Source organism: Mya arenaria, chromosome 6 (genome assembly GCF_026914265.1).
Source record: "Mya arenaria isolate MELC-2E11 chromosome 6, ASM2691426v1".
NCBI classification, from domain to species: Eukaryota; Metazoa; Mollusca; class Bivalvia; order Myida; family Myidae; genus Mya; species Mya arenaria.
This window is the reverse complement of record NC_069127.1, coordinates 69,810,967-69,830,136: the sequence shown is the minus strand read 5'-3', so window position 1 is coordinate 69,830,136 and position 19,170 is coordinate 69,810,967. Positions and strand designations below refer to the sequence as shown.

The following is a 19,170-nucleotide window of genomic DNA, read 5'->3' as shown; positions in this document are numbered from 1 at the left end:
TCAGGAAGAAAAGTAGCTTTCGTTACTTAACTTATAATGAATACATCTTTAATTATTATTTATTTAATAGACCCTGGATCAGTGCAACACCTTAATTACCGAGATGTGTTTTCAAAAAGTGTTGGCGTGTCCTGGACAAAGCCTTGTTTTGCAAACGGAATACTTACAGGATATTTAGTTACAATAACAAAATTGTTATCAGAAGGACAAGAAGAAAGTTCGTATACTAAAGAATACAAAATAGATGTAGCCAACGAGTCAACGTCCATATCTCCATTGTTTCCATACAGAAACTACAAGGTTGAAGTGTATGCTTGGAATAGCGCAGGTGATGGCGAAATGTCGAATGTTTCGTTCCGGACAAAAATTGACTGTAAGTTAATGGCATAACCTTACTACCAAAATGGGGTATGAAGGGTCCTGGCTTGTAATTTAAAAACGACATTTCATGTATAATCGCATCGTAGTAAATGTTAATTTTTTGATTGGACATTAATAAATGTAAGGAATTTAAAAAAATTGCATCCAATCACGTGTTTGATGTAAGACGTTGTAAAGAAAAATTGCTCGACACCTTCAACCCCAAAATTTGATAGTCCCCATAGCTGTCATTGTTTATTGACTGATATTGAATTGGAATGTCTTTTATCATTACAACAGATTGTACAATGATACTTCCATTCCTTACATAATTCTTACAGTGGTTATTTCATTCAAATTTGTTATTTTAACCAAGCATCATTCTTATTTCGATGTCAATGTTTTGTTATTTAAATGTAATTAACACTTATATTTTGAAGATCCAGAGAAACCAATCAAAGTTTCCACAAAAAATAAAACCTCGTCATCTCTTCTGATTGAATGGGAAAAGGCCGACCATTTTAATGGTCCAACTAAGTACAAAGTACATATAAACGATTCAGTTAATGGTTCCATCATAATTCAGTCGTGCACAACTAGTGTTGGTTATTGGACAGGTAAGTTGCAATCAATGTATTCATTATATAAACAAACGTTAGTAAACACATTCAGTGATATGTAAAACAAGTATCAGAGAGGACTATTATGTTTACTTTTAAGTGTGTAGTATTGTAATATATATATATTTGTTCTGAGAACAACGAATGCTATTTCAAAAGAATATTTATATGTTGCAGACACGCTGGCAACCGAATGCAATGTGCCTGGTCTTGACGCTTACTGGGAATACGACATCGTCGTTGAAGCAATTACGTTTGAGGAAGGTCATGATGAATTAATAGAAAGCTCAGAAAAGAAAACATTTCGAACTGCAGAGGCCGGTGAGTATTTAATATTTATGACAGTGTGTATTTGTAAAAAAATATACATTCAGATAATACTTCAATATGTTATTGTTTAAATAGCTATATGATAAATAAGTAAGGCTTTTCATAGCAACGTTTAACTCGTAGATGTAATAATCATTGATAAACAACGTAGTTCCTGGACCAGTGGCGCAGTTCGATGTTACACCGGAAGAGAACGTGTTGAAGGAACGGAACTTTCATATTGACTGGAAAATGCCTGCTGAGCGGGAATTAAACGGCGTCCTTACAGGATTTGTAATTCACTATCAAAGTGAAAAGGCAAGTAAGCTCTTACATATAATGTACGTATATAAACTTTTAAACTATTTATTTCTTCTCTTACACTTTTCGTATGTATTTGTTTACATTGCGGAAAACCTTCAAAGTCAAGGCAGATGAAATATAAATCGGGATTCGCATTAGAAAACACATTTAGTAGTGGTATAAAGCACACCTCATTTAATATTATTTGACCACCTTTGTTTTTTTAGATTGAGGTACATGTTGATCCAAACACAACAAGCAAGACGGTATACTACAATGTAATTGGTAGCTACAATGTGTCGGTTAGTTTGTTTAAGCATATTTGCCGATAATACAAAGCTACGCTCTCGCGCTATATCTTGCGAAAGAAAGTAATTAGTGTGTGGTTGCACAACTAGTTTCACAGCCAATGATTGATAAATAGGTTTAAAATTTCTGTCAAACGTTAGTCTCTTTTACGCACTTTGAGTTTGATCGGACCTTGATTATCAAATACGTTTTTTGCAAAGGAATTTCTACTTGTAGCTCTGTTTATGTGATTTATTTGTTAGTTCGTTATGTTCACTGCCCTAAATCCCCTAACTAGTATAAACCATTACAGATACAAGCTAGTACAAGTGTAGGCTACGGTGCAGCTGTCCATAAAGAGATTACTGTGAACCCTGGAGGTAAAGATACGTATGCATAAGTATGAATGGGATCCTTTCGTACGAGCTTATTTGTATTTAAATAAAGTGCTCAACACCATTTTTGTATCATTTATACAATGTTTATGAATGTAACAAATGTTTATGTGGTAGTACAGTGAAAAAATTAGTTACAATATGTAAAACAGGTTTTCCTTAAATGGATTTAGTTCATTAAACAATGAAACCAGACAACCAAAGAATTAAACACTAATTTAATTCACTGATTACTGATTACTCAAGTCTTAACTCACTGGTTTAAATGACATAGTTATTATAATTATGAATGCTTGTTTATTCATTGTAAGAGCAGTGTAAATGCTGAACCAACTCAAATAGAAATATGTCAACGGTCAACAGTAAGATATTAACTAGCCTTAACAAAATGAATTATCAATTTGATATATCTTGGCCCGGTTGTTCAAATCTCTCGTTAAAGATTTAACGTTAACTATCATCGTTAAATGTTACTCTGTCAACGTTAAAATGAACGTTAACTTTAACAATGACAAAAATGAGTTGTTCAAACTTAACACTTACGCTTCCCTCGATAAAGTAGGCGTTAACTTAACGGCTCTTCTAACGTTGATCTGGACCAACGTTAGAATCAACGTTAAATAGTCAGTCGACGTTAAAAATGGTTGAGATAGTTGGCGCTTTTCTCCACAACAGAAGAAACGAGAGGATTAAATTATTTCTTTCTATCCACATGAAGTGATGACTTAGAAATGCGATGCCGCTACTCTTTTAATATATATGGGATTGAATCAATTGTACTGCTGCTCGCGAAGACTTTCAACGTAAGACAGAAGCGATATCAGTTCGGGAGCGAGCAAGTGTTTGGTCAGAGGTGGTGAATTGATTAGATATGTCGACTATACTGTCCCTGACTCTGACTGGTCACTGCAAGTTGAATCATCATTCACCTGTCGAAACATTTGATACAATAAGCGCAGTGTTTTCAAGTACCTGTTTCTATGTTACCTACACATTTATTTACAGTACCAAACTGAATCAGTAATTGTAAACAGGCTATGAAATGAATATGGTTACCAAATAATTAATTGCAGAATATTTACCTGCATAAATGATCCTGAGGTGAAATATCTCCATGATGACAGATTGGGCTTCCACAAATCAAAGTGTGGTAGACCAACTCACTTTCCTATTTCCATATCGGTAGTTCACCATAAGCGGAGGAAGCCACAACAAGTACAGTTTTAAATCTAATTCATATAATTAAATAATATTTTCTTCCACTGTTTACATCATCTGAAAGCTTGAAATTACGACACAGATAAGTTGGTAAATTAGAAACGGTCGGACGCTTCTCCCCACTGATAAATCGCTCCTTTTATGGATCAACCTGTTTCACTTCAATTAACAGGTTAACTGTTTATCTCAAAATACAAATAAGCATAACTATTGCATATGAATCACAGTAGTAATATTATTTATTTTATTTTTTTTAAAATGAACGGTATTAAAAACGCTCCGCTAATACTAGTTAAGGTCAAGTAATTCAGTAAACGTGAATATTTAGTGTAATGTAACCTAAAATTATTTTTCCCCAATTTTTTCGTTGTGGTTAAAACATGGCCTTGACATTTATGAAAAATCAACAACGCATTTTTAGAAGCAGTTGTAGAATTTTGGAATATATAGATATACATGTGTATATATATCATGTTTTATACTGGATACCTTTACGTATAACGTTTGGTTTACAAAAACGCATCCTTAATTTTTATATCATTATTTATTTAATCTTGACTAAACTTCAGCAAAGTGATGAAATGAATTATGAAATACACCATTTCCTATGACTAAGATACAAATGTTTAACATTTTAAGTGGATTAACCATTCAAGTGAACGGGGTACGCTTAATTGTATTTTTACCACAAGGATTATGAAAATACAAACAGGAAGTGAGCTTAACGCTGATGTTAACGCCAACACGTAAGCGTTACATCAGCATTAGCTAACGCTTACATCAAGAGGGATTTGAACAACAGGATAACGCTAATGTCGTTAGTTAACGTTGACATTGATGATTTATAAGCATTGATAAGCGTAAGTAATTTAACGAGTGTTTTGAACAACTGGGCCCATATATCATAATTTTAGAAGAGTTTTATAGTACGCATGGAAACCATACTACTCTTTTACAGCTCCGATAAAAGTTGACGAAAGCAAGGAACTATTGATGCAAATTGCATCGATGTCTGTTGACAATAACAAGAAGCAGATAACAGTAATTCTTCCACTCGCACAGTTTCTCTGCAATAACAGTAACGGACCATCAACCAAGTGGGGCATTGTAGTTGCAGAAGCAGATGAGGCAGCTACAGGTTAACGGCATATCAAATCAAGTTTTCATCAATATGTTTTTATGTAGAAACAGCCTTTCATACTTGTTTTATTTCTGATATAACGATTTTGTTATAAACTCCATTGCGAAACCTAAAAAAGGCACACAATTCAAGAACTGACATCAATAACAACGCCTCAATTCGTAATATATCCGTTCACAAAGGAAAACTTACAGACATTTTTATTAAGCAATGGCAGGAATAGTTTAACAAATCAGTTTAATTAGACTGGTAGTTGTTTGGCTATAAAGTGTTCTTAAAGTTAACCAATCACATACACTAATTAAGTCAAGCCCATGCTTTATAAGTATGTTTTATAGCATATCGTTCATTACATGTATGCTATGCTTTACTCATTCAAATTCCATTGTTTTGCATTTTAGATACAGCGTTTGCTGGTTCAAGAGACGACTTTCAAAAGAAGATCGATGACGAATACAAGAACTGGTTTCAAGTATACGGCTTAAACAGTATTCCGCCATATATTGTCACAAAGCCGAATTGGAAGCCATCTTGCACAAACGGTAGCTAAACATACAATCATATCGAGAGGTGAATGCAAATGGATCTAAGTGACATTAAAAAAGACGAAGATTGAACCTGTTCGCGTTTACCCCTCGATATATTGATAAGTACACTTTTGAGACCATGTAATGAAACATATGAGGAATTTAAACTTTTCAGCGATTCATTAAATGGATAATGTTATGAATCTCTATGCTCAAACATACTTTTACTTCTTTTTCCATGGAATCGGCGTAACCGTTGTGCAACAGAAGATTCGAACATATTTGTCATTGGAAATGACGTATGCAATGGTTCTTTTACTACAAAGGAATATTGCAATGGACCTTTACCAGTCGGACCCATTTTCAAGTATAAAGCTTCTTTATATTCAAATGCCATTATAAGATGTTAATACGTTCAGATTTCCGCCTTGGCGTATGCGAGTTTAAACTAATTATATCGTTTATTATAAGATCATAGAAAATAAACTGTTTTAAATTAAATACCTGAAATTTTCATCATCGCATTATGCCTTATTCCGGGATTCCGTTGTTTCCACGAATACTAAAACTTTAATCGATGACTGGAGTAACAATAACAGTATATTTTTTGCAATATCATAATCGGGTAAATACGGAAGATTTATAAATAGATCTTTTGCGGATACCGTTTTGAGCCGGATTTTGTACTTTTGAGCCGGATTTTGTACCAAGAGCGCAAAAAACTATCCATTTCATAGCAAATGAGTTGCTGAACTATCCATTCTTAAGTACGCCAAGAAGAAGGTGACATCATGATTAAGGGGGGGGTCGTTGGTTGTTTATTATAATTCATCAATGATTAGCCCTAGGCAGGTATATTTCTAGAAGTATATTTGTCGCCGGTCGCGATATGCGTCATTATTCACAAGTGCGATTGTGCTCCTTTCAGAGTAAAATCCTTTGTTTGTACGGACTACGGCTGCAGTGAATCCTTTTACTCAAAACCGCTAGAAACAGGTAATTTGAATATTACGGAGACTTTCGTCTCGATATGGCCTCTGAATATAAAACGATGAATTCTATGATATTTTACACCATATTAAGGTCATCATGGCGTGCAATATGGCCGCTAAAACAAATAAAACTGACTAATTCGTTATGTTTTGTTGCAAATACCAGATTCTAGGTTTGATTTAATTTATAGCTCGACTATTCGAAGAATAAGGAGAGCTATCCTACTCACCCGAGCGTCGGCGTCGGCGTCGGCATAACCACTTATGTTAAAGTTTGCGTACCACCTCAAATATCTTCAAAGTCCATTGACCTATGGCTTTGAAACTTTGCACACTTGTTCATCATCATGCCCCCAACCTATACACAGGAGGAGGTAACTCTATCAAGCATTTTGACAAAATTATACCCCTTTTTCGACTTGGAATTTACGTTTAAGTGTGCGTTCCACCTCAAATATTTTGAAAGTCCATTGACATCTGGCTTTGAAACTTTGCACGCTTGTTCACCAACATGCCCCCATCCTGCACACAGGAGGAGGTAACTCTATCTAGCATTTTGACAAAATTATGCCCCTTTTTCTACTCAGAATTTACGTTAAAGTTTGCAAACCACCTCAGATATTTTGAAAGTCCATTGACATCTGGCTTTGGAACTTTGCACGCTTGTTCACCATCATGCCCCAAACCTATACTCAGGAGGAGGTTACTATCAAGAATTTTGACAAAAGAATTATCCTTTTTCGACTTAGAATTTACGTTTAAGTTTGCGTACCACCTCTAATATTTTCCATTCAATTTATGTAAATATATCAGCACATCACGTATTGTATTGTAATCTAATCTAACAGTGATCCATGCATGTTTCGCCAAAACTTTTCAATTCATACACCGAAAAGCGGCGGAATAGTCTAGCGCGCTGTCTCTGTGACAGCTCTTGTTGCAATACATGTGTGCTAAATCTATTTTAAATAATAATACATAGTCACAGATTTACTAAAATAGCGTTCAAAATGGCCGCAATAACAAACTGAAATAAACACGGTAAGTAAAACGTGCACAACTGTTTACGAATGTATAAAAAACTATGGCATTTTCTTTATTTAAATTAACAGTATATTATATGGTATGTATATATGTTTGTTTATACTGATTAAGCGTAATTAGAGCTTATATTTTTCAACAGTTTTACTTGACAGTTGCAAAACATTGTACATGACATCCGCGCAGTGTTGTCAGTGTAATGTATATAGCCTACCTGAAACGGGATGGTTTAATATAGCTTTATTACATTCATACTCATACGCACACGATCTTGAATCAAATCAGAAACTGAACTATCAACATACATGCAACTGTTAGCAAGAGGCGGGCTTATCATACACAGAGGCGGGTTTATCAATACTGGGCTCTAATTGGCCACTACATCCCTCCTTTACACGGATTTGATTTTACTTATATGAAAAAAAGATTACGTCATCGAGTTTGCATGGACTGTGACTCAAAGTAACACTTTATCATTCTAAGAACATTATCAGGGGCTAGTTTTCCATTCATGAACCAGGCATCGACTCCATATATCGTAAATCGAAGAGGCAATATCAAGCGTTATGCACACAAAGAAATAGGGAATCATGGACTTTATTTTTACTTGCAGACCCCAGTCATGTTCTCTTATATGTTAAAGTATAATGATTCGCACCGTCTTAATAAGTTATTATAACGCAGTTTATCCATAATTTGCATGTTCCAATTTCAGATGACATCACTGCAATAATCTTATTGTTGTCTATATTTCAACTTAGAATAATTCACCCAGAAGTTTTTCTGAAATCATACGTATGGCTCGTATATTTTGTGGGAATATCTTTCCCGATAATATCTTCAAAACCCAACCGAATGCAGATTTCAACATTTCTACTCTCTTCCATAAGAGTTTCCACGCTTCATACACAACTCATAAGCGTATGCATCCCCCAAACGTAGAAAAAGCATCGGTGTCCTGATCTGGGTTTGACCATACAACTACTTTGTACAGTTGTAAATCTTCCGTAAATATTGTGTACTCTTGACCGCACCTGGTGGCAATAAGCGGGGCTTGTTTTAAAGCTGCTTTTATTGTGCCTAGATCAGATGGTGATTCTTGCAAGCATAATGCTTTGTTTTGACTCCTTGTATGCTTTACTCGTCTTATTTATCTTGCCATTCCTGCTACTACCTTCAAGGGCATTATTTTCTTTAATGATACTTCAACTGGCATGTCAGCCTTCTTTGGTCCGTTATAATGTTCGACATTGATTTCATAATCAATTGGGTTTGCCATTTTACTCTTGTCAACACGCCGTATAACGTTGGCATTCTCCATTATTCCAAATTTCGGAAGTTGGCTCTGTCACATGTTTTGCAAGAGATAGTCGTTGATAATTTTCCATTTTGTTAAAGCATGTCTGCATCAAAATAATCGACAACCATTTAAACTAGGGATGCAAACGAATGACAAAATTGATATTCGCTTTAATCGGTAAATCTTTCGAAGAATATTCTAATATTCGATTACCAAAATACATCTATTAAAAGTTGAAGTAAACTGTTAAAATATTGGCTACAGTAATAGCCGGGATATTTTAGCTCTACTTTGTCGTAACCACTACGCGCGGCGGACACTGGATTTCACCTTTGAAAATCCTTATTTCAGAAAGACAAAAAGTAATACTTTATGAACAATGAAAAAAAAACACTTTTAATTTAGGTTCCTCTGCATTCATGTATTGTAATCAACGTAAACTAAGATGGATTTCTGGTAAATTGGCGTTATGCGCCGATGGCGGGTCTTTCCGTAGGATGAGCAGCCTCGTTCTGGGATTGACCTTTACTTAAATAACTATGGAAAAACCAACTTGGAAACTAGTTTATTTCCTCATTGGTAGAGGCAATTTACCGAAAATAATTGGATTTGTTTGTGTCACTTGTCTTACAGCCAGTAAATGTAAAATAACGGGAACTTTTTATACCCGACGATATGTCTAAACTGAATGAATTAACAATCGCTATGCAAATGAATGCTTTATTCATATATGAATTAAGGAAAATCTTAATCATTTAACAGTAGAATGAATGACGGCAAGCTTCGTTTCTGCATGAGAGTGCACAAAAACTGGTTTAAATCCCAAGTAAATTTACTTTTAAGTGTAGTTTTGTGCTGTTGTTCTATGTTTCTTGTTAGTGATTGTTTGTTTTTTTGTTCTATGGCTTGGCGTTTACCATGTGCCATTAAACGGGGTTCATGTTTAAACCTTGGCTACTGGGCTTGTGTCTGTAGTTTTTTATATAAATTTGGAATAACATAGTATTGCTCAAAACTATAGATATGTTTTCGACGTTTAAAAACAAATGTATCTGATCATATATGATTATAGTATGAAGGGAACACAATATACAATGCATAGCGATCTTATTTTGTAACGGTATAAACATATGCATGTACTTCTCAACTTAAATAGACCCTAGGATCACATCAAGTATGCGTAACCAGTGATGTGTTGTAAGAACAAAGACATATTATAACTATGTTTGGATCTATGGTGTCAATACTTTCCTTACTTTCAAAGGTTTATGACTGTGAAGAACGTTCTATGCATGTTTCCTCTATTTTAAACATATAAACATACGTCTTTTATATCAATTTCATTTCGTCAAAAGCAAGGCATAATAATGTAGTTATTTTTTAAGTGAAACGGCCTATTTTATATTTCATTCAGCATATATTTAAAGTAATTCAACTATTTAAAATAGTGACCTATTATTTCATTCAAAGAACAGTTTCTGAAGTTAAAAATATAATGTGCTAGTATTAGATGTTCAATTATGTTTTCTTTAGTTTTATTAAATTCAGGCATTTTTACAACAGTAAATCCATACTAGTGCATTTTTCATTATTTTAATTGATAAAATTGAAGAATAACACCATTAAAACTCAATGCGATGCCATTTTGGCATTAATCTGTATGAATGTTGGTATACTTATTTTGTCTTCACAAATATCACAACGACTGTGCAATCTCTAGGTGAATCGACTAATATGACGGGGGCACTTGTGGGCGGAGCGGTGTCAGCGGTTATTGAGCTGGTGATTGTATTGGTGATATTCTTTGTGAGAAAGAGAAACGCAGCGTAAGTTATTCCTAAATGTGTAATGCATGTATACTGAACATTTTAAAAGCAGCAACATTTACCTCCCATATAAATTATTTAGACAAGTTGCAACACTACAACACCAATCTTAACCATTCAGTTTGAAGAAACGGCACACTGTTAATGAATGTCTGGCTTTTGATTTACATTTTACTGCCGTTCCAAGGCGATACCTAACAATCCTTGATAAACATACCTAGTTTTTTATATATAGTATATTTATACATATATTTATGCACAGTGCTGTTTGTGGAGTTTTGTGCTGTGTTTTCATATTCTTGTTTGTGATTTTTTGTGTTTGTGTTCTATGTTTTGGCGTTTACCAAGTGCCATTAAATCGGGTTTATGTTTAAAAGTTTTGCTATTGTGCTTGTGTCTGTAGTTTTTAGTAACTTTTGCATACGACAAACTCTATGAATATTTTGTGTGTGTTTAATGATATGATATCCATCAGAAGATATGTCACTTTACAGCTGTTTCAAAAAGGAAACAGAGAACATAACACATACTTCCAGTGACCGATTCGTTGGAATGAGGACAATGCACACGAAGGAACAAACTGAAGCTGTTTACTTGTAATGTATCTTTGCGATTATTTTGCTTCTTAATGTAGACATTCGTTTTAGAATTTGTATTGTAACTACTAGTTTACCCGAAAAAATTCTTGATCAGATATTCATTTTGATCAAACTCGTTCAACATTTAAAATGAATGAATTTAAGTCACACAATAGAATGTTTTGGACTAGAGTCGGTAACTTTGATTTATACAGTTGTTTCACTAATGCACTGTTTATTTATTGAACTACAACAGTATTTTATGTCGAGCAAAGTATCGACTTAAGACCGAAATGGCTGTGTTGATACTTATAATTGAGTAGACTGTCAATGAGTCTCTCGTTTCAGACAAGGTCCGGTAAAACTGACTGAGTTTCGAGCCTTTGTTGAAGAAATGCACAAGTACAGTGATCTTCTCTTTGCTGATGCTTACAAGGTTGATTTTACACCATCCTCTATTTGAATAACAAACATTTACCATGTTGCACACTGCAAATTCGAATATAATATTCATACGAGACTCTAGATTACAAACATTAGACTTTCTATGAGTTTGCCTTGAATCAACCATTTAATAGAAGTACTGTTCCAAATAGTCTTATTAATCGATATTAATTATCCACTGCCGAGCCGATAGTTTAAGGAAAGGGATATTGTTTGGCGTTGCTGGTCTGAAATTCTATCGGCCCTCATAGTTTTCTGTCCGAAACAATACTTAGTAGGACCTGGTCGGGTAATGTTCAAAATTGATCAGATCGTTACCAATTATGCACTCTCGAATTCTTGTAAAAGTGGGTCACATTGGGTCAAAATGTATGTCAAATCTTAAAACATCGTTAGACGACACTACAGGCATTGGTTTTGGTTCAATTTAAGGCTTGCGATAAAATAAATTAGGTCACTTGGTCAAACTTAATAGCTTGTGTCTGCGCCTATGTAATCGAAATCGTATCATGGAAGGGATCGGTTAGATAATATTTTAACTTTTCCAACACACTAAGGGCATTATTTTTACTCCACTCGTCTTCAGCCTTAATCAGATTGTTTCCCTAGATATACTCTTAGACAATTAAAACTGAGTCATGTGTTATCATTAAAAACTATGTGGTTTTGTCTGAGACAATTTCATGGTTATGATTTGAAAGATATTTTTTTTAAACTGGGACTGAATCTCACTGAGTTTTAAACAGGATCACATTGGTTTATAACTAGGTCACAAGATCAAATTAATATTAGGCACATGTATTTTGTCTTGAACCATATCATGGCAATGATTTGTCGGATAATGTTCAAACTTGGACAGTAGTTTATCATTTATGAAGTCCCATTATATGTAGGTGGGCCACATGGGGTAGAATAGTAGAAAAAGCATGCCTGTATACCAAAGGAAATATATCTGATTCAATATTTATGAAACGTGATCAAATTAATTTACTTCATGAAATCATTGACTAATTTGAAACTTGGTCAGATGAGGTCAAAAACTAGGACAGAAGGTCAAATCTTTGAAAACTCATGTTCAGAAAACAATATTGCCATTGATTTGTAAGGCTTTGTTCAAACAATGGTCAGAATGTTCCCTTTGATGTTATCTTTGAAGAACCAAATAATCGCATTGTTTGATCAGGCTTTGTTCATGTGTATGTTGGAATTTTTCACCAACACTTAAGTTTGATATTATCGTCTTTGCCTGATCAGGCGGAGGCTATCAATTCAACGAATTTGCTTGTTTAGATTATCGTTAGAACATAAATATCTACTACAAGCGTCTGGTTTGCGTATAGTTACTTTTTCCAAACATATAAAGCACAAGGTGCCAATTCTTAGGATTACCAGGACACTTATTGTTATGCATATTGTTTTTATCCTCCAATTTTAGTTTATAAATGAATATAACAACACCTTTGTTTCATATGTAACTAGAATATTAAGGAACCGAGCCCTAAACACCCTTGTACAGTTGCTAAATCTCGGAACTGCCGAGCGAAAAATCGATACACAAACAGTATTCCATGTAAGTATGTCACTCTCTGAAGTTTTAGTTTTAGGTTTTCCTTAACTATTGATTTAGATATGTAAGTCATGATTAATATGATTGTATAATACTATTTTTAAATCACGCGGCTATAACTTATGTATTATTTTAGATTTGCTTTAATTGATTAATGTCGGGGCAAATGTGGGTTTGGGAGACTGCAAATAAGCCCGAACCCCAAAAGAGGTCCTACTTTTTCTACGTTTTCACTGGTCATACCATACAGTTACCGTTACACTAACTTATTACGATATTTTGATATGTTTTTAATGTTAACTGTGTAGTAGCGACATGTCTCTTGTTATGTATTTGTTAGTTCTTAAAACTTGAGTCTGTAAAGAGGGCCTTAAGACTACTGTGCTTGTCCTAAGCCCAAGTTTCTTGAATTCTATTTCGTTACATATAACTTATCATCCTAATGAAACCATTTTTGGTTTTGTATAATTTGTGTAATATTATTATATTGAAGGGTTCTGAGGCATTTAAAGAAAATTATCTGTATGATAATATCGATAAATTTTATTTTTTTTAAATCAAGTTTAAGTATGTAATTTGTCTACATTAAAAAAACTACTGGCCTTAAAATGCTTAAGACTTCATTAGAAATAGGGGCCTGAGTGTTCTATTGTTTTACTTTTAGACGACCACTCGCGAGTAAAACTTCGAGCGTCAGACAATGTTGGGGGATCTGACTATATAAATGCCAATTACATTCCGGTACGTGACGCCTGATTTCATATGGATTAATTACATTATATATTGGTATGTTTATGAAGTGAGGTTAAACTTATACTCGAAAGAATTTTCATATGACTGTAATTAATCATAGGGCTACACATCCCCACGCGAGTATATTGCCACCCAGGGTCCGATGCAGGCGACCTTCGACGATTTCTGGCAAATGGTGTGGGAGCAAAATGTGGACACGATTGTTATGCTGACGAAGCTTGTGGAAAACGGAAGAGTAACAAATTTACACAAAGTTGCCATATGATGTGTCAATGTGCTCATTTAAATCGAAAATAACGTATACCGACAGAGGCTAAAAATAATCACAACACATTAATTTGAATAAAGGACAGAAAACTGCTATTCAGTGGTTAATTTTACATAAATTCAGTACAATCACAGGAATTATTTTGTATACATGTTTCATTCAACAATGCTTAAACATATTTCGGTAAACAAAAATATTTTCTGCCCATTGGCTTATGTGATAAATTAAATTTCACAATAAGATAACGTTACACCACTTCAAACACATGGAAGAATTAAAAGGTAGCTACCTCAGTTTTCTTTAAAAACATACTATATTTATTTATTTAAATCAATTCTTTCTTTCTCGTTGATCATTAAGCAATAATCATTAAGTCATCCAATCTTTAAAAAATGAAAAAAACAACAGAAATATTAGTATTGTTTAAATTTTGGCGCCTTATTTGGCAATTCTCTTTCCACTCACACAAGCACTCATTATGTTATCACATTTACAATGCAAAAGAAGAGTATCACTAACTCATTATTTTTTTCTGTTTATAAAATCATCTGCCCTTTGCTGCTTTTAAAGCATAATCAAAACTACCATTCTAAGCACTTTTTTGTTATATGTATGAGCGTGGTGCCTTGACGTTTTAATGTTTGCATTAGTAAAATAGATCTAAATATTCGTGTTATTGCAGATCAAGTGTGGCAAGTACTGGCCGGATGTGAACAAGCCGGTGTATTACGGGGACCTGCTTGTCTCAGTGGTGTCAGAGTCCAACCTCTCCGACTACATGCTCAGAATCTTCGAAATCAAATTAGTGAGTTCTTGGATTCACCATTTGAAGAACTATGTTTCAGCTGTGATACGTTTGTTTTCGAACTTGATTTTTATAGGAGCCTCACAATAATTATGATTAACGACTTCTGTGAACGTTAAAAAAAAAAAAAAATATTTGGATGGACGTTTGCATGTTGCTAAATTTGTCTTGACTTGACCTGAATAAAGATATTTTAAATTCATTAGATATTCAGATGATGTCATTAAACAAGTAAATTTGATATAAACGTACTATATAAAGTACTACAAGCTACTAAAACAAAAACTGTACAATTGACCGATAAGTAAAAGAAGGAAGTTAATGCGCTTCTATGACCTTTAATGGCCTGACTTCGGGTCCGTAGCGGCACTCTAGGGGCATTTTGTTATTACACGGAATTAATTTAAACTTGAAATTAAAGAAAGTGTTTAATCGCGTATAGTTCTCCCATTTTTCCTAACCAACACCATCTTAATTGGTTTTATTGGGATGCTGTATAACCTGGTTTAGTTGAAAAATGCATCGATACAAGTTTTTGCCAGAAAGCACGAATGCCTTCGGTTGAGCAGCCTACAATTGTATCATTCGTTATTGAAATATGAACATTTAAATTATAATTGCAGTGCATATACGGTTGCTTTGTTTTCCCGCTTGTCAACAACGCGTTTGCTCTTCTTTCAGAACGGGGAACGGCGTTCTGTCTGTCAGTTTGCTTATCTGAAGTGGCCAGATATGGGCTGCCCTGAGTTTCCGGAAATGCTCCTGGAGTTTGTGGAGGCGGTGAAAGATCACAATAAGCGTCAACGTGGCACAAGGCACAGGGGGCCAATGGTTGTGCACTGCAGGTGGGCTGGGATTGTATATTAAAAGTGTCAATTTCCTGTTTATGCTTCTGAGGTGCATTTACCTGCACGATCTTTCTCAAAGATCATTACGTTCTTCAACCCTCAGTTCCGACATTATGCATGACTTCCCCAAAACATGATTCAGTGTATAGCTTATTTTGTTTTGTTGTTTTTTGTTCCAAATATTGCAGTTTTTTTTTAAATAATGATATTGCTTATGGCGATCATGTTTTTGGTACATCATCATTATTTAACCATTGTCACCTTCGAAAACAGTTTTTCATTGGTAAAATACAAGTGTAAAGTTGAAATATATATTCTAAAATTCAACATTCACATTTTTATTTAGAGTCATATTATTCCGATCTATAACTCTTAAATGTAGCGCTGGTGTAGGTCGGACGGGGACGTTTATCGTTGTGGACCACCTACTGCAGCACATACGTCACCATGACGACATAGACGTATACAAACTCGTGCTTGATATGAAGAACCATCGTTGCAACATGGTCCAAACTAAGGTGGGTTTACGTGATTAGTATGTCTATTCGCTTAGACCAATGCAACATGGTTTGATGTGGGCTAATGCATAGGCTTGTTTTGGGCCATACCTCTCTTGGTGAAGCAACTGGGGTAACGTGGTCCAAACTGAGTCGTGTAAGTTATGTGCTTGTTCTGTATATACTCTCCGTGGTGGAACTTTTGAGTTAACATGGTCCAAACTGAGGTGAGTGAACGAATGTGCTTGTTTTGTCTAAACCTTTCGTGGTGGAACAGAACGAATGTGCTTGTTTTGTCTAAACTTTTTGTGGTGGAACATCTGAGGCAACTTGGTCATAATTGAGGGGAGTGAACGAGTGTGCTTGTTTTGTCTAAACTTTTTGTGGTGGAACATCTGAGGCAACTTGGTCATAATTGAGGGGAGTGAACGAGTGTGCTTGTTTTGTCTAAACCTTTCGTGGTGGAACATCTGAGGCAACTTGGTCATAATTGAGGTGAGAGAACGAATGTGCTTGTTTTGTCTAAACTTTTCGTGGTGGAACATCTGAGGCATCTTGGTCATAATTGAGGGGAGTGAACGAATGTGCTTGTTTTGTCTAAACCTTTCGAGGTGGAACATCTGAGGCAACTTGGTCATAATTGAGGTGAGTGAACGAATGTGCTTGTTTTGTCTAAACCTTTCGAGGTGGAACATCTAAGGCAACTTGGTCATAATTGAGGTGAGAGAACGACTGTGCTTGTTTTGTCTAAACCTTTCGTGGTGGAACATCTGAGGCAACTTGGTCATAATTGAGGTGAGAGAACGAATGTGCTTGTTTTGTCTAAACCTTTCGAGGTGGAACATCTGAGGCAACTTGGTCATAATTGAGGTGAGTGAACGAATATTCTTGTTTTGTCTAAACCTTTCGTGGTGGAACATCTGAGGCATCTTGGTCATAATTGAGGTGAGTGAACGAATGTGCTTGTTTTGTCTAAACCTTTCGTGGTGGAACATCTGAGGCAACTTGGTCATAATTGAGGTGAGAGAACGAATGTGCTTGTTTTGTCTAAACCTTTCCAGGTGGAACATCTGAGGCATCTTGGTCATAATTGAGGTGAGTGAACGAATGTGCTTGTTTTGTCTAAACCTTTCGTGGTAGAACATCTGAGGCATCTTGGTCATAATTGAGGTGAGTGAACGAGTGTGCTTGTTTTGTCTAAACCTTTCGAGGTGGAACATCTGAGGCATCTTGGTCATAATTGAGGTGAGTGAACGAACGTGCTTGTTTTGTCTAAACCTTTCGAGGTGGAACATCTGAGGCATCTTGGTCATAATTGAGGTGAGTGAACGAATATTCTTGTTTTGTCTAAACCTTTCATGGTGGAACATCTGAGGCAACTTGGTCATAATTGAGGTGAGTGAACGAATGTGCTTGTTTTGTCTAAACCTTTCGAGGTGGAACATCTAAGGCAACTTGGTCATAATTGAGGTGAGAGAACGAATGTGCTTGTCTTGTCTAAACCTTTCGAGGTGGAACATCTGAAGCATCTTGGTCATAATTGAGGTGAGTGAACGAATATTCTTGTGTTGTCTAAACCTTTCGTGGTAGAACATCTGAGGCATCTTGGTCATAATTGAGGTGAGTGAACGAGTGTGCTTGTTTTGTCTAAACCTTTCGAGGTGGAACATCTGAGGCATCTTGGTCATAATTGAGGTGAGTGAACGAATGTGCTTGTTTTGTCTAAACCTTTCGTGGTGGAACATCTGAGGCATCTTGGTCATAATTGAGGTGAGTGAACGAATGTGCTTGTTTTGTCTAAACCTTTCGTGGTGGAACATCTGAGGCATCTTGGTCATAATTGAGGGGAGTGAACGAATGTGCTTGTTTTGTCTAAACCTTTCGTGGTGGAACATCTGAGGCAACTTGGTCATAATTGAAGTGAGAGAACGAATGTGCTTGTTTTGTCAAAACCTTTCGTGGTGGAACATCTGAGGCAACTTGGTCATAATTGAGGTGAGAGAACGAATGTGCTTGTTTTGTCTAAACCTTTCGTGGTGGAACATCTGAGGCAACTTGGTCATAATTGAGGTGAGTGAACGAATGTGCTTGTTTTGTCTAAACCTTTCGTGGTGGAACATCTGAGGCAACTTGGTCATAATTGAGGTGAGAGAACGAATGTGCTTGTTTTGTCTAAACCTTTCGTGGTGGAACATCTGAGGCAACTTGGTCATAATTGAGGTGAGAGAACGAATGTGCTTGTTTTGTCAAAACCTTTCGTGGTGGAACATCTGAGGCATCTTGGTCATAATTGAGGTGAGAGAACGAATGTGCTTGTTTTGTCTAAACCTTTCGTGGTGAAACATCTGAGGCAACTTGGTCATAATTGAGGTGAGAGAACGAATGTGCTTGTTTTGTCTAAACCTTTCGAGGTGGAACATCTGAGGCATCTTGGTCATAATTGAGGTGAGTGAACGAATATTCTTGTTTTGTCTAAACCTTTCGTGGTGAAACATCTGAGGCAACTTGGTCATAATTGAGGTGAGTGAACGAATATTCTTGTTTTGTCTAAACCTTTCGTGGTGGAACATCTGAGGCATCTTGGTCATAATTGAGGTGAGTGAACGAATATGCTTGTTTTGTCTAAACCTTTAGTGGTGGAACATCTGAGGCAACTTGGTCATAATTGAGGTGAGAGAACGAATGTGCTTGTTTTGTCTAAAACTTTCGTGGTGGAACATCTGAGGCAACTTGGTCATAATTGAGGTGAGTGAACGAATGTGCTTGTTTTGTCTAAACCTTTCGTGGTGGAACATCTGAGGCATCTTGGTCATAATTGAGGTGAGTGAACGAATGTGCTTGTTTTGTCTAAACCTTTCGTGGTGGAACATCTGAGGCATCTTGGTCATAATTGAGGTGAGTGAACGAATGTGCTTGTTTTGTCTAAACCTTTCGTGGTGGAACATCTGAGGCATCTTGGTCATAATTGATGTGAGTGAACGAATATTCTTGTTTTGTCTAAACCTTTCGTGGTGGAACATCTGAGGCATCTTGGTCATAATTGAGGTGAGTGAACGAATGTGCTTGTTTTGTCTAAACCTTTCGTGGTGG

The 19,170-nt window shown here is 35.6% G+C and overlaps 1 protein-coding gene across 1 annotated transcript in view; it reads left to right on the top strand.

Moving 5' to 3' along the window:
• LOC128236908 (tyrosine-protein phosphatase 10D-like) overlaps nucleotides 1-19,170 on the top strand; it is a 30,171-nt gene that overhangs the window by 4,205 nt on the left and 6,796 nt on the right. The window contains exons 5-23 of the mRNA XM_052952040.1: nucleotides 71-373; nucleotides 801-977; nucleotides 1,158-1,301; nucleotides 1,462-1,607; nucleotides 1,820-1,894; nucleotides 2,194-2,260; nucleotides 4,452-4,631; nucleotides 5,036-5,176; nucleotides 5,432-5,528; nucleotides 6,090-6,157; nucleotides 10,215-10,320; nucleotides 10,815-10,916; nucleotides 11,247-11,334; nucleotides 12,822-12,912; nucleotides 13,574-13,650; nucleotides 13,763-13,897; nucleotides 14,613-14,735; nucleotides 15,417-15,580; nucleotides 15,966-16,101. Coding sequence (XP_052808000.1) covers nucleotides 71-373; nucleotides 801-977; nucleotides 1,158-1,301; nucleotides 1,462-1,607; nucleotides 1,820-1,894; nucleotides 2,194-2,260; nucleotides 4,452-4,631; nucleotides 5,036-5,176; nucleotides 5,432-5,528; nucleotides 6,090-6,157; nucleotides 10,215-10,320; nucleotides 10,815-10,916; nucleotides 11,247-11,334; nucleotides 12,822-12,912; nucleotides 13,574-13,650; nucleotides 13,763-13,897; nucleotides 14,613-14,735; nucleotides 15,417-15,580; nucleotides 15,966-16,101 — 2,420 coding nt within the window. The remainder of the gene's footprint in view (nucleotides 1-70; nucleotides 374-800; nucleotides 978-1,157; nucleotides 1,302-1,461; nucleotides 1,608-1,819; nucleotides 1,895-2,193; nucleotides 2,261-4,451; nucleotides 4,632-5,035; nucleotides 5,177-5,431; nucleotides 5,529-6,089; nucleotides 6,158-10,214; nucleotides 10,321-10,814; nucleotides 10,917-11,246; nucleotides 11,335-12,821; nucleotides 12,913-13,573; nucleotides 13,651-13,762; nucleotides 13,898-14,612; nucleotides 14,736-15,416; nucleotides 15,581-15,965; nucleotides 16,102-19,170) is intronic.